The sequence below is a fragment of the Nicotiana sylvestris genome, chromosome 10, assembly GCF_000393655.2.
Source record: "Nicotiana sylvestris chromosome 10, ASM39365v2, whole genome shotgun sequence".
Lineage (NCBI taxonomy): Eukaryota > Viridiplantae > Streptophyta > Magnoliopsida > Solanales > Solanaceae > Nicotiana > Nicotiana sylvestris.
In genome coordinates this window covers 88,152,542-88,167,746 of record NC_091066.1, presented here as the reverse complement: position 1 = coordinate 88,167,746, position 15,205 = coordinate 88,152,542, and the positions used below count along the sequence as shown (strand labels likewise).

Sequence of the window (15,205 nt, the reverse complement as noted above, 5' to 3'; positions counted from 1 at the left end):
CGGTAAGGGAAGTGATACACATGTCAACCTTGAATAATTATTTGCTGCTATTGGGATTGAGAAGCATCCAGCCATATGCACCACAGTGAGTTCTAAGACAACTAGGGAGATACCAAGTGGTGCCTGATGATGAGGATTTGAGTATGCAAGTAATCGAGTTACACCCCGAAGCCACTCTTCCCGAGGCTTTAATTCAGCAGATGTGGAATGGATGTCGATACTTGAAAGATGATACTCAAGTTCCAGACACAACAAAAGGCGAGATAAATCCCGGATATGCAAGATGGTTTGAGAAACGATCCCGCGTGGATGATGCACCAGAACTCGATCTAAGAAGGCCAATAAAAAGACCCCATATTCAAACCTTTAATGATAAAATCCAAGAGCGATTGATTTGGGGAGAAAAGGAAAAGGGATACAAAGCGACTATCCATGCCTTAAAGGAAAATCTGAGGAACCTCAATTTGGAGAAAGACTTACAAGCACAAGAAGCATAAGGCGAGAAGAAGAGTCTAGCTAGTGAGAATAAAAATCTTCACGCTCAATTTCAAAAAATGAAGAAAGCTTCTGAAACGCCAATGAGGAGTTGGAAAGATAAAAAAATCATCGCCAATCTTTTAGAAAAAATGCAAGATTGTGATTCCATTTTGGCAAAAACCAAAAAGGCGTTGAGCAAAGCTAAAGAAAGAATCCAACAATTAAACGAGGAGGACAGATCTAATAAGGAACGCCAAGAAAGGCAATCCGAAGAAGACAGGGCACAATTCAAGAAAGAGAAAGACCGTTGGATGAATTCAGAAGCCCAACTTCATGCACAATTGGAAGAAGCAAGAAGATACATTAGGGAACATCAGCACGAGGACATCGATAGAGAAAGAGCACAGGCAAGACTCGATCAGGCCAGACTCCGAGCTCAATTAGAGTTAGCTCTAGATCACGAAGACCGTATAAGAGATATAGCCACCACTCGCCAACAACAACTGCAAAACCAAGTCCAACGTCTCCAAGACTTCAGGGCCAAAATCCATGATTTAGCAGTTTACACCTCTCAAAGTTATGTAAACTGCCAAGGGATGAATTATGAAAGGTTTATAGAGCATGCACCTATTTTTGCCCGTCATCTGGCAATGGAGTTAGAAAGAATGTATCGTACGCTGGGAAGTCATCCGGGTCAAGCCCCACCATGAGTAGATGATCCAATGATTAAAAAACAAAAGTGGGGAGTGGAGCATGTTCACAACTGTTGAGAGATATGTCTTTTGTTTGAATTGGGTTTGTGTCGAGTTTTTAAATCATTTTCTTGTAATGTTTTCCAAATGTAGTGTCTGGTCCATCTTTGTATTATTTCAAGAATAAATAAAAGTGTTTACAATTGCTTTACGCCGGAACTACGTACGGTCTGATTCATGCGGGGGCATGATACGTAGGCAATCTCTATAAGATTCGACCACATTCAAAAAAAAATAAAAAAAATAAAGAGTGAGTGAGAATGGATTGAAAGGTCAAGAAAGCTGGGATGACACAAGCAACCGAGCAAATGCATAATAGAAAAGGGTTATTTGTCTAGGAACATTGCATCTCAACGTGTAATCATATATATGTTAAACTCTCAAAACTAACAAGTTTGCTCATTTCCAGAACTCAAGCAGTTAGTTTTTCTAGGAGTATACTGGCATATTATCATTATCACACCAGATCAAAAGGACCGATACCCGAAAGCATGTCTATCTCGGATGTCGACACAGGTATTGAGATAGAGGAGATGGACGTCGGTAAAATGAAAGAAGAGATGCTTAAACTTAAGCAACAAATGGCTGAGATGTATCGAGCCTGGTCCATAGGACAATCACCCCCATCTTACCCAGCTAACCCCGCCTCCACTCCATCACTAGCCCAAACTCAGGATAATCCTACCACTGAACTATCCCCGAGTTTCCCCATCTACCAGCATTACCGAGGCACCACCTCTCATACACTGCAGTCTCCACCTCCTAAACCAGTTCCATACCCTCCTCCACCAGTAACTCCTGTCTTCGTGGCACCTCCCACAGCTGCATTCCACAAATCTCCTAGTGAGCCTATATTCCAGGCCCAGGACAACCAATACTACCCCTCGGAGCCCACTTTCAAAGCCTCCGAAATCCATTCATTTACTCCCCGTTTTGACCTCCCAACAGAAATTGACAAGCCCGTCAAAAATACCGAACAAGAAGAGATGTTCAGGAAGGTCAAAAGCCTAGAACAATCGTTCCGAGACATGCGAGGGTTAGGAGGGCAGGTCAGTGTAGCCTACAAGGACTTATGCTTGTTCCCAAATGTGCAATTACCAGTTGGTTTCAAGATGCCCAAATTTGATCTATACAACGGGCACGGCGATCCAGTAGACCACTTGAGGGGTTTCTGCAGCAAGATGCGAGGATCTGGGGGAAAAGACGAATTATTAATGGCTTACTTCAGTCAAAGTTTGAGCGGATCAGCTTTGGAGTGGTATACCCGCCAGGACCATGGGAGATGGTATACCTGGGATGACCTGGCACAGGCATTTGCTTATCACTTCCAATACAATCTGGAAATCATCCCAGATCGACTATCCCTGACAAAATTTGAGAAAAAACACAATGAAAGCTTTAGAGAGTATGGTTTCCGGTGGAGGGAACAGGCAGCAAAGGTGGATCCTCCTATGAAGGAAAGTGAAATGGTATACTACTTCTTACAAGCCTTGGAGCCAACTTACTATGCCCATTTGGTTTCAGCAATAGGAAAATCATTCAACGAAGTAGTGAAGATGGGAGGTATGGTGGAAGAAGGCCTCAAGACGAATAAAATCATGAGTTATTCGGCTATTAAGGCAAATACTCAAGCTATTCAAAGCGGAGTAGGAGAGATTGGAAAAAATAAAAGAGAGGAAGCGACGATGGTTGATTCAGGAACTTGATCTGGATCCAGAGGTGCACCTCATTACTACAATCAACATCGATCCCACCAATCAACCTACCACCATAATTCACCCCAACACTACTATCACCCGTCTGAACCTCATTTTTCCGTCAACCATGCGCAAGCATACAATCAGCCAACTGCCCACACTCATTAGCATGCTCCTATCACACCAAGTACCTATCCTTATTCGCGAACCTACCCCAGACCAGGTTTCAGGCCTAATCAAGCACTCAGGGGTGAAAGGGTGCAGAAAAAGAAAACCTTCACTCCATTGGGAGAATCCTACACTAGTCTGTTCCACAGGTTGAGACAGCTAGACATGCTAAGGCCGATACAATCCAAGCTACCCAATCCTCCTCCCAAGAATCTGGACTACACCATTAGCTGTGAGTATTGTTCTGGTACACCAGGCCATGATACAGAAAAGTGCTGGCATTTAAAGAATGCAATACAAGAGCTGATTGATACTAATAAAATTGAAGTTCAAACCCCCGAAGCTCCCAATATCAATAGAAATCCAATGCCAGCTCATCAGGAGGCCAGTATGATAGAAATAGTACGGGTTGATGGGGAAACAAAGAAGCCGTCACAAACCATCATGATGATTCGGTCTCATGAAGCCAAGCCAAACGAGCAGTTAGCAGAGGAGAAGTCGGTACCTAAGCAGAACAAAAATGGTGATGAGCCATCTGTGGTAGTTGAGATGGGATCTTCGAGTAAAGTTGCTACGAAGCAGGTAGGATCAAAAGTGATTGTACCAGGGGTAGCCAGAAAACCCATCATAGTCGTGGAAGGAGCCCGTGTGGACCAGGTTATTATCAAGCCAGTAACCCAGTTACCAGTGATCAACAACAAGGCCATTCCATGGAACTACGAACGGGTGACGGTAATGTACAAAGGAAAAGAAGTCAAGGAAGAAATATGTGAGGTGCAAGGCTTGACTCGCTCGAGAAGATGTTTTACTCTCGAAGAGTTAAGAAAAACTAAAAATCCAACACCAATGAAGAAAGCTGTGATGGAAGAAGAAGCGGAAGAATTCTTGAGAAAAATGAAGCTCAACGACTATTCTGTCATGGAACAATTGAAAAAGACACCCGCTCAAATTTCATTATTGTCATTGCTGATCCATTCTGACGAGCACCGTCAAGCTTTAATGAAGATCCTAAATGAGGCACACGTTCCTGACAAGATCTCCGTAAATCACTTGGGAAAAATAGCCAACAAAATCTTTGAGGCAAACAGAATCACATTTTCTGATGATGAATTGCCTGTGGAAGGTACTGAGCACAACAGAGCTTTTTACCTCACCTTGAAATGTGAAGGCTCCGTAGTGACTCGGGTGTTGGTTGACAACGGGTCAAGCGCAAACATCTGCCCTCTCTCCACTCTAAGCAAGTTGAAAATCAAAGAGGAGAGGATCCAGAAGAATAATATTTGCGTACGGGGGTTTGACGGTGGAAGCAGAGATTCATTTGGTGACATAGTGCTGGAGCTGACAATAGGGCCAGTTGAATTCACAATGGAGTTTCAAGTGTTGGATATAGCTATTTCCTATAATTTGCTGTTGGGTCGACCATGGATCCATGCTGCTAAAGCAGTTCCGTCAACACTACACCAGGTGGTCAAGTTTGAATGGGATAAACAGGAAATAGTTGTGCATGGGGAAGACAGTTTAAATGCTCACAGCGATGCCATTGTACCGGTCGAGGGAATAGAAAATGACCAGGGACCATAGGTTTACCAAGTTTCCGACACAATGTTGGTAGAGAAAATTCCAGAGGGGAAATATATTCCGAATCCAAAGATAACCTCTGCATCAGTCATGGTAGCCTATGAAATTTTAAAGAATGGTTTTTTACCCGGCAAAGGTTTGGGCTCGTCTTTGCAAGGCATTACACAATCAGTGTCTCTCCCCGAGAACTGGGGAACATTTGGTTTGGGATTCATACTCACTGTCACAGACGTGAGAAAGGCCAGAAACCTGAAACAAAAGGCATGGGTTCTTCCAAAACCAGTCTCACATCTATCAAAGTCTTTTGTCAAGTTCGGTACCAGAAATCACCCGATAACAACAATTCCTAAATCCATGATTAATCCCGAGGAGGAATTAATTGAAAGATTCGAAAAGCTGTTTGACGATGTAAATATGGTGGAAAGCGGTAAAGGTTCTAGCAACGCAGAAGTTCAATTCGTTTGGCCAGAAACAAACTTAATAATTGGAAAGCCACTCCTCTCCCCATTCGAAAAGAGTCTTGGTAGTTTATTTTGATTTTCCTTCAGTTTGTTTGGGTTACCTCAGGGTTGTAATCCCAATGTTTATCTTACAGTTTGTTTGAAGTGTGCAAACCTTGTTATCTTTCATCATCCAATGAAATACAGTTTCCTTTTCATTATCATTCCTGATAGTTTTCTTTTCCTTTTCTTCTTTTTCTGTACAGTTCTTTTTACGCTGGCTCTAGTGATATGGCATGCATAAGGAATCCTCAGCCCAGTCTTAAAAATCAATCTGGTTCCGAAATAATAATTCAAGAAGTATATTGTGATTATGAATCAGAATATGATGAAGATGAGGCTTTCGAAGAGATTAGTAAAGAGTTAATTCATTTTGAAGAAAAAACCAAACCTAATCTGAGTGATACCGAAGACATCAATCTAGGAGACACAAATAATATCCGAGAAACTAAAATAAGTGTCCACCTCGAACCAAAGATCCAAGAAGAGTTAATTAAAGCACTCATAGAATTCAAAGATGTTTTTGTATGGTCATATGACGACATGCCAGGCTTGAGCACTGATTTAGTGGTTCACAAATTGCCCACTGATCCAATGGTGCCTCCTGTCAAGCAAAAACTGAGGAAGTTCAAGACTGATATGAGTGTGAAAATTAAAGAAGAAATCACCAAACAGTTGGATGCAAAAGTCATTCGGGTCACTCGATATCCTGTTTGGTTGGCTAATGTCGTTCCTGTGCCAAAGAAAGACGGCAAGATTAGAGTATGCGTCGATTACCGGAATCTCAACAAAGCAAGTCCGAAGGATAACTTCCCATTACCCAATATCCATATTTTGATCGATAATTGTGCCAAGCATGAGATAGGATCTTTTGTGGATTGTTACGCCGGGTATCATCAAATTTTGATGGATGAAGAAGATGCAGAAAAGACGGCATTCATCACCCCATGGGGAACTTATTGCTACCGGGTAATGCCATTTGGTTTGAAGAACGCCGGGGCAACTTACATGAGAGCAATGACCACGATGTTTCATGATATGATACATAAGGAGATTGAGGTATACGTGGACGATGTGATCATAAAATCAAAGCATCAGGCCGACCACGTTGGGGATTTGAGGAAATTCTTCTTGAGACTTCGCAGGTACAACCTCAAGCTTAACCCTGCCAAGTGCGCATTTGGTGTTCCATCTGGAAAGCTGTTGGGATTCATAGTCAGTCGGCGAGGCATCGAGCTAGATCCATCAAAGATCAAAGCCATCCAAGAATTGCCACCTACAAGGAACAAGACTGAAGTAATGAGTTTGTTAGGGAGGTTGAATTACATCAGCAGGTTTATTGCTCAGCTCACAACAACCTGTGAGCCTATTTTCAAATTGTTGAAGAAAGATGTTGCGGTCAAGTGGACTGATGAGTGTCAAGAAGCATTTGATAAGATAAAAGGATACTTGTCAAACCCACCTGTGCTGGTCCCGCCAGAGCCAGAAAGACCTTTGATTCTTTACTTGACAGTCTTGGAAAATTCATTTGGTTGTGTACTGGGGCAACATGACCTTACCGACAGAAAAGAACAGGCCATGTACTACCTTAGCAAGAAGTTCACAGCTTATGAGGTTAAGTACACTCATCTGGAAAAGACATGTTGCGCCCTAACTTGGGTAGCTCAGAAATTGAAACACTATTTGTCATCCTACACTACTTACCTCATTTCACGTCTGGATCCGTTGAAATATATTTTTCAAAAGCCTATGCCAACAGGGAGACTTGTAAAGTGGCAGATATTGCTCACAGAATTTGACATCATCTATGTGACTCGGACTGCAATAAAAGCCCAAGCATTGGCCGATCATTTAGCCGAAAATCCGGTCGACGAGGAGTATGAGCCATTGAGAACTTATTTTTCTGATGAAGAAATAATGCATATCGATGAGATGGAGCAAATTGAAAAACCTGGCTGGAAACTTTTCTTTGATGGGGCTGCTAACATGAAAGGAGTCGGGATAGGAGCGGTGATTATTTCTGAAATCGGGCATCACTATCCTGTTACAGCTCAACTTCGGTTTTATTGCACCAATAATATGGCTGAATATGAAGCTTGTATTTTGGGTTTAAGGCTAGCTGCAGACATGGGTATCCAGGAAATCTTGGTCTTGGGAGATTCGGATCTTCTGGTACATCAAATTCAAGGAGAATGGGAAATACGAGACCTGAAGCTCATACTCTACCGACAATGTTTACATGATCTTTGCCAACGGTTTCGATCAGTGGAGTTCAGGCATATTCCAAGAATCCATAACGAGGTTGCCGATGCATTGGCTACCCTGGCATCAATGTTGCACCATCCGGACAAAGCTTATGTGGATCCACTGCATATTCAAGTCCACGATCAGCACGCTTACTGCAACATGGTTGAAGAAGAATTTGATGGTGAACCATGGTTCCACTACATCAAGGAATATATCAGAATGAGGATATATCCAGCACAAGCCACAGGAGATCAAAAGAGAACCATTAGGCGATTGGCAAATGGATTCTTCTTAAGTGGGGGAGTTTTGTATAAAAGAACACCAGACCTTGGATTATTAAGAGGCATAGATGCTAAACAAGCTACGGCTGTCATGTCTGAAGTACATTCGGGAGTTTGCGGACCTCACATGAGCGGATATGTGTTGGCAAAGAAAATTCTCCGAGCTGGTTACTATTGGCTTACCATGGAGCGAGATTGTATCAGTTTTGTGCGCAAATGTCATCAATGCCAGATACACGGAGATTTGATTCATTCTCCACCATCCGAGTTGCACACAATGTCGGCACCATGGCTCTTCGTCGCTTGGGGCATGGATGTTATTGGACCAATTGAGCCGACATCATCCAATGGGCACAGGTTCATTCTGGTAGCCATTGATTATTTCACCAAATGGGTTGAGGCCAAAACATTCAAATCGGTGACCAAGAAAGCTGTGGTAGATTTTGTTCACTCAAATATCATATGTCGATTCGGAATCCCAAAGGTGATCATCACAGATAGCGGTGCTAATCTTAATAGTAGCTTAATGAGAGAAGTATGTCAACAGTTTAAGATTATACATCGCAATTCCACCCCATATCGGCCCAAGGCGAATGGAGCAGTCGAGGCAGCCAACAAAAACATAAAGAAGATACTTCGGAAAATGGTAGAAGGTTCCAGACAATGGCACGAAAAATTACCATTTGCATTGTTGGGATATCGCACTACTGTTCGCACTTCAGTAGGAGCAACTCCTTATTTGTTGGTATATGGCACTGAGGCAGTAATTCCCGCAGAAGTTGAGATTCCTTCCCTTCGGATCATTGCCGAAGCTAAGATTGATGATTATGAATGGGTCAAAACCCGTTTGGAATAGTTAAACTTGATTGATGAAAAACGATTGGCAGCAGTATGTCATGGCCAATTATATCAAAGAAGAATAGCAAGAGCATACAACAAAAAGGTGCGTCCCCGAAAGTTTGAAGTGGGTCAACATGTGCTGAAACGTATTCTTCCACATCAGGTTGAAGCAAAGGGCAAATTTGCCCCGAATTGGCAAGGACCGTTCATTGTGACCAGAGTATTGTCCAATGGCGCATTATGTTTAACAGATATTGAAGGAAAATGCATAGACATGGCTATCAATTCTGATGCGGTAAAGAGATATTATGCATGATTTTTCTTTGGTATAGTTATTGAATGTTTGTATTCGGCATTATTTCGAAGATTGGAATGACAAAGGCAATTTATCCTGCTATCTAAACACTGTACCCTTTGCTTCCCCTTTGAGCCACATTTGTTTCTTTCCTACCCTCTTTTGGAATCAACTAAAAAAAATTATTATTATTGGAGTGAACTACGTTTGACCTGATTCATCAAAGAGGATACGTAGGCGCCTCACGACTCGGTCATAGGGTGCATAATATGCATAAAATAAAACATCAAGAGACCCCAATCAAGAAACTAGGGTAGAAATTGTATTGGAAATAAGGAAAATGATTCCAAGAGTTGTAATTTTAAACCCATATCAAAATTGTTTAACTTTTGATACCCTTTCATTCCAACCACACACCAAAAGACCTTTCGATCAATCTTAGAAAAATGCCGAGTCAAGCAAATGGAGATGGTTCATGACACTCTGGTCCAAACAAGAAAAAGCGATGAAAATGAGAGAGTCTTATAGGTGAAAACCCGCACGGGCACCATGAGACGACGGAAGCTAAGAGAAAGTAAAATGAGAGAGTCTTATTGGTGAAAACCTTCGCAGGCACCATAAGGTGAAAAGGATTTGAGAAATAAACTGATGAGGAAGGTTTGTCGGTGAAAACTCTTTAAGATACTGCAAGTCGGACAAGGTCTGTAAATTGGCAAAAAGTAACATTGGGTTGTGGAAATTTTGGGAAAGGAAAGTGAAACAATTGAAAAGGAGATTGGTTAAAAAGACTGGGCTGATTAATCCAAAATGCATACCCTGATCATTGGTGCCAGTAACTCCAAACAGATAAGTTCCTTATTCCTTCTCCAACAGTCATCCAAATTTGGATTTTCCTTTTAATTCTTAATTATCAAAATCGTCATGTTTCGTCACTAATAATCTTATTCTTCTAAAGATTTTAAGGTAAGTTTCGTTCCAAACAAATAAAAAGGAATGTCAAGGTATACTACCAAGATTCAAGATTGCATAATACAAAATACGGCCACGATAGGCGGGAAGTAATCGGATGAAAATAAGATATGGGTGTGAGAAAAGTTGAAGCAGAAAAGTGGTTCAGTAACGTCAGGAGAGACATATGATTACAATTGAAAGGGTTTGAAGTAAAAACAAGTTGGGGATCCTACGGTTAAGGATCAATTACAAAGACAAACCAGTCTTTTCAACCACTCCAAGGCAGTAAAACAGGACAAAGAGAAACCCCACCCTCAGCAAGAATGCCGCAACTAAACACAATGCCTTAAACTAACAAAGTTTTATTTGAGTTGAAACAAGGGCAAAAACAATATTTGTTTCAGGAAACACCCGGTGAGGGGAGAAGTCAGGCGTCCACCAGGAGAACAAGGAAGAGCAACGGAAGTGTTAGCAGTCAGGCGTCCACCTGGAGAACAAGGAAGAGCAATGGAAGTATCAGAAGTCAGGCGTCCACCTAGAGAACAACGAAGAACAATGGAAGTATTAGCAATCAGGCGTCCATATGGAGAACAAGGAAGAACAACGGAAGTATCAAAAGTCAGGCGTCCACCTGGAGAACAAGGAAGAATAGTTGAAATATCAGAAGTCAGGCATCCACCAGGAGAACAAGGAAGAACAATGGAAGTATTAGCAATCAGGCGTCCACCTGGAGAACAACGGAAGTATCAGAAGTCAGGCGTCCACCTGGAGAACAAGGAAGAACAGTTGAAATATCAGAAGTCAGGCGTCCACCTGGAGAACAAGGAAGAACAACGGAAGTATCAGAAGTAAGGCGTCCACCTGGAGAACAAGGAAGAACAGTTGAAATATCAGAAGTCAGGCATCCACCTGGAGAACAAGGAAGAACAAGGAAGAATTAGCAATCAGGCGTCCACCTGGAGAACAAGGAAGAATAACGGAAGTATCAGAAATCAGGCGTCCACCTGGAGAACAAGGAAGAACAGTTGAAGTATCAGAAGTCAGGCGTCCACCTGGAGAACAAGGAAAAACAATGGAAGTATTAGCAATCGGGCGTCCACCTGGAGAACAAGGAAGAACAACGGAAGTATTAACAGTCAGGCGTCCACCTGGAGAACAAGGAAGAACAGTTGAAATATCAGAAGTCAGGCGTCCACCTGGAGAACAAGGAAGAACAACGGAAGTATCAGAAGTCAGGCGTCCACCTGGAGAACAAGGAATAACAACGGAAGTATCAGAAATCAGGCGTCCACCTGGAGAACAAGGAAGAACAGTTGAAGTATCAGAAGTCAGGCGTCCACCTGGAGAACAAGGAAGAACAACGGAAGTATCAGAAGTCAGGCGTCCACTTGGAGAACAAGGAAGAACAACGGAAGTATTAGCAGTCAGGCGTCCACCTGGAGAACAAGGAAGAACAACGGAAGTATCAGAAGTCATGGCGTCCACCTGGAGAACAAGGAAGAACAACGGAAGAAATAGAAGTCAGGCGTCCACCTGGAGAACAAGGAAGAACATTTGAAGTATTAGCAATCAGGCGTCCACCTGAAGAATAAGGAAGGACAGTTAAATTAGTAATCAGGCGTCCACCTGGAGAACAAGGAAGAGAAATGTAAGAAGTTGAAGAAGTCAGGAGCCCGCCTGGAGAATAGAGGTGATAGAATTTGAGAAGTTATTGAAGTCAGGAGCCCGCCTGGAGAACGGAGGTTGATATATTTTAAGATTGAAGTAGTCAGGAGCCCGCCTGCAGAACAGAGGAATACGTTTCAAGATCAAGCAGAAGTCAGTAATGAGGAGAGTTACAACAAAAATCCTCAGTATAACCAGCTTTAATGTAGAAAGCAGCGTCCCCAGCAGACAGAATGGAATAATAAAACTTATACTCAAAAAAGGCAAAGGGCCAGTATCATCCCCAGCAGTTTTCGAAAGAAAGCCGACAAGAGTGAGGCAACCCGAGCAAGGGGAAGACAGATAAGATTTTGTAATTCCTAGCTTAGTCTAGCTTCTTATTTTCTTTTGGCACGGTGTAATAAGGAGATCGGGAGGCAGTAGCAACAGCAAGCAACAACAGTAACAGCAATCCCATGGTAGTCCCAGCTACCAAAACTTCCCGAACTACATTGACCTGATTCCCTTTTAGCCAGGGATATGTAGGAAACCTTTGAAGCAAGGTTCGGTCAAATCTTAAAAAAATGCTTCACACGAAATAGTCAAACAGGCAAAAATCACTCGTATCAGCTCACTTTATCTTTGTACGAAAACTCTTCGTATTTTCGGACAAAGAGGGGCAGCTGTGAGCACGTGATTTTTGCCTTATACAAATTATTCCAAAATAATTCCTTAAATTAGGTCTTTTCTTTAATTATGTGTTATTTTTTAGGAAATATTGTACGGTTTTCCTGTTTGTTTGCATAGGTATATGTGCGTGTGTAATTTTATTAATGCATTTAAAAAGACAAAAATAATAATAATAATAATATAATATGTGTTGTATGTACATTTAGGATTTAGTTTTTCAATTTAGGAATTAATAGGTTTGTTTTACAAATAGAAAAAAAATCACAAAATTATGCATTTATCTTATTTTCGTCATTTAAATGTGTCATTGTGTGATTAATGTTTTGTCCTGTGTGTTAGTGGTTGTTAAAGGGTGATTAATATTTTGTAAGGTTAATTTTGATTTTTTATAATTAAAATTAGGAATTTAATAATTAGGAATTAAAGGGAAAATAGGAAAGAAAAATTGGGTTGGGCCGTTTTAATTGACAAAAATCAGGCCCAAAATGTGTAATGACCCAGTCCAGGATCAGATCTCTCAGCAGTCTCCTAAACGACGCCGTTCGAATGCTTTCAATCTGGACCATTGATTAGTTAGATCCAACGGTCCCGATCAATCCTCCATACCTGATCCACCTTACCCCGGGCCAACCCATACCCCAACCAAATTCAAAACGACATCGTTCCTTTTAAGAGAATTGATCTAGGCCTTTGATCTCAGTTGATCCAACGGCCATGGTCCATCCACCCCACCCGTATATAAGTCTTAAAACATACCCCACCCCCAAACCAAACACCCCCTGTCCTGTTCATCGTCTCTTTCAAGAGACCAGATGAACCCCACCGTCCACCACCGTGCACCGCCCACCGAAAATCGCCTCACGGCGGTTCCGGTGGTCCAAATGACCCCATCTTAACAACATAGCTTCCTCACAACACCCTCTTTACGGATCTGGTGTTAGTTTCCCTCGAATCAGGCCACAACATCTCAAATCTTCGATCAAAGTTTGGTCTGAAAACCCAACTTTCTCCGATGGCTTCCAAATTAACACCATAGTTTTCCCTGTCCATCCTCGTCATGAACCTGTTAGTAGCATGGTTCGAATCTTCTTGGAACTGCTCGAATCTTCATTTGAAGATTCGAGTAAAACCTAACCCTACCCCAACCTACCCCAAACTCACACCGGTTATCCACCTGACCTCCTTCGTGCCTAAAACACTATTGGTTTGGTTCGAACATGTCTAGAAATGTTCGAATTTTAGATCAAAGAATCAGGAACCCTAAAAATCCAAATCGTGGAATTTGCCCAAATTAAATGAGGGATTGAGGTCTAAGGGACTTTAATCGAGGTATTCTTAATTGAGAATACCTCGAATAAAGTCTGTTCAACCTCAAAAGGTCCGAATCCAAGTTGAGCCTGTGTCCGTATAATTTTGAAGATTCAGAGGTATTTTTCTTACTTCTCTTTTGTATCCTACGTGTGTATTGTTGCCTATTTCAGTAATCTGTGTAATTTTCCTATCTTTTTATTTTATTCTGTCTCATACCCATTTATTTGATCAAATTATAGCATTGTTTTTGTTTGTTGTGATTGTTTACAATGTGTGTAATCGACTCGATTAAGTTCGTCGATTAGTTGTTTTGTAAATTCTTGTTTCCGTTAATGCTGATTGAAACAACTTGTTTATCTATTTTGGATTGTTTGTTATCATTTGTTACAAGCATGTCTATTAATTAGTTTCGTCAGTTAATTCACTCTCTCGTTTGTTAAAACAGAAAGTTTGTCAAACATTTGTTGTGTATGTTGATTTCTGGGCAATTAGTTTCAGGACCTTGTCAATATACTGACAATGCTCCTGCATTTGTTTGATCTTAGTTCAATTTTGAATTTCAGTTTAAATGGTTCTGCTGAGTTCTGTGTGGTGTTAATATGTTTTTATTCAAGTTCAGTGTTCAGTCTGTTAGTTCCAGTTTGAATTTAGCCTTTGTCCATTAGCTATTAGACATTTGGTTTGTTGGATCAAATAGCTATTGCATTTCCCTGTTTGGTACAATCTGTGAGGATAGAATGTTGTTTGATTTATTTTAGGAATTGGTTATTATCTGTTAAACAGTTTAGTTCAGATAATTGTTAAGTTTGGGCAGTTTTGGTCTGGGGCAGTAATAACAGTAGGATTATAGGGGTATTTTGGGAATGAAACAGTAAGAACAGTATGTTAGTATTAGTGTGTTGTAGTGGAATGTTAATGGCTTTAATTTAATGGGATAATGGGAAACAAAAGGTAATGGAGGGGGCTGAAATTAAGGGAAAAGGTATCATTAGTGGTTTGATCAACAGAAAATCAGCCTTATTGTTATTTGAGTGGAAATTTTCTGATTTTAAAAGGGGAAAAGGGGTCCGGGCAGTGGTCTGAAAAGGAGGATAGTAAGTTGTATAAGAAGGGGGTTGGGACTGAAAAAGGAGAAGGAGATAGAGGAGGAAAAGATAGAGAGAGAGAAAAAAGATATACAGAGGCAGAACAGAGAGATAGAGAGGACTGAGAGAAATAGACAGGGAAAGGAAAGGAAGAAGAAGATAGAAAGAAAGAAAAAATTAGAAACAGTAAAACAGAATTCTACATTAGAAGCTAGTGTTGAGGCTGATTTTTTGAAATTGAGAGTTTTTCAGTTTGCCTTTTCCTAAGTCTTAAAAATCAGAAATACTGTTTTCCTTGAATCTGTCCGGATTTGTTTGATCCTATTGTTTGGTTTAAATCTGAAATTTCTTAAAGATTCCTGCTATTGTGCGTCTGGGTTTCACGGGTCTTGTTGTTTTGCTCAAATCTGCTGGATCATTGGTATTTTTCTGCTGATTTTTGTTGTTGCTGCTACTGCTAAACTTTACCTCTTTCACCCTCATTTCCAGGTACATACCTATAGACTCATGTCATGAAAAGCTTCAATATTGCCAGTAAATGAAATCTGGAATTTCAAATATGTCTGTTGTTCATCTTAAGGCATTAGTTGAGTTTAATTTTTTTATTAACTATTAGCTTGCGCTTGACATGAGGACTATTAGTTAATCATTCCCTTTTGAAGTTCGTACAAGCGTTGTAATAATGTTAT

At 41.0% G+C, this 15,205-nt stretch overlaps 1 protein-coding gene across 1 annotated transcript; it reads right to left on the bottom strand.

Moving 5' to 3' along the window:
- Positions 1–10,032: 10,032 nt before the first annotated feature.
- Positions 10,033–13,651, bottom strand: LOC138879652 (uncharacterized). Its single transcript, XM_070159270.1, has 7 exons — positions 13,648–13,651; positions 11,339–11,412; positions 11,175–11,271; positions 10,743–11,126; positions 10,552–10,695; positions 10,341–10,417; positions 10,033–10,137 (listed from the first exon to the last, which is right to left on the bottom strand). Exons 1-7 carry the CDS (start codon positions 13,649–13,651, stop codon positions 10,033–10,035), a joined length of 885 nt encoding a protein of 294 aa, XP_070015371.1.
- Between the last annotated feature and the right edge of the window lie 1,554 nt (positions 13,652–15,205).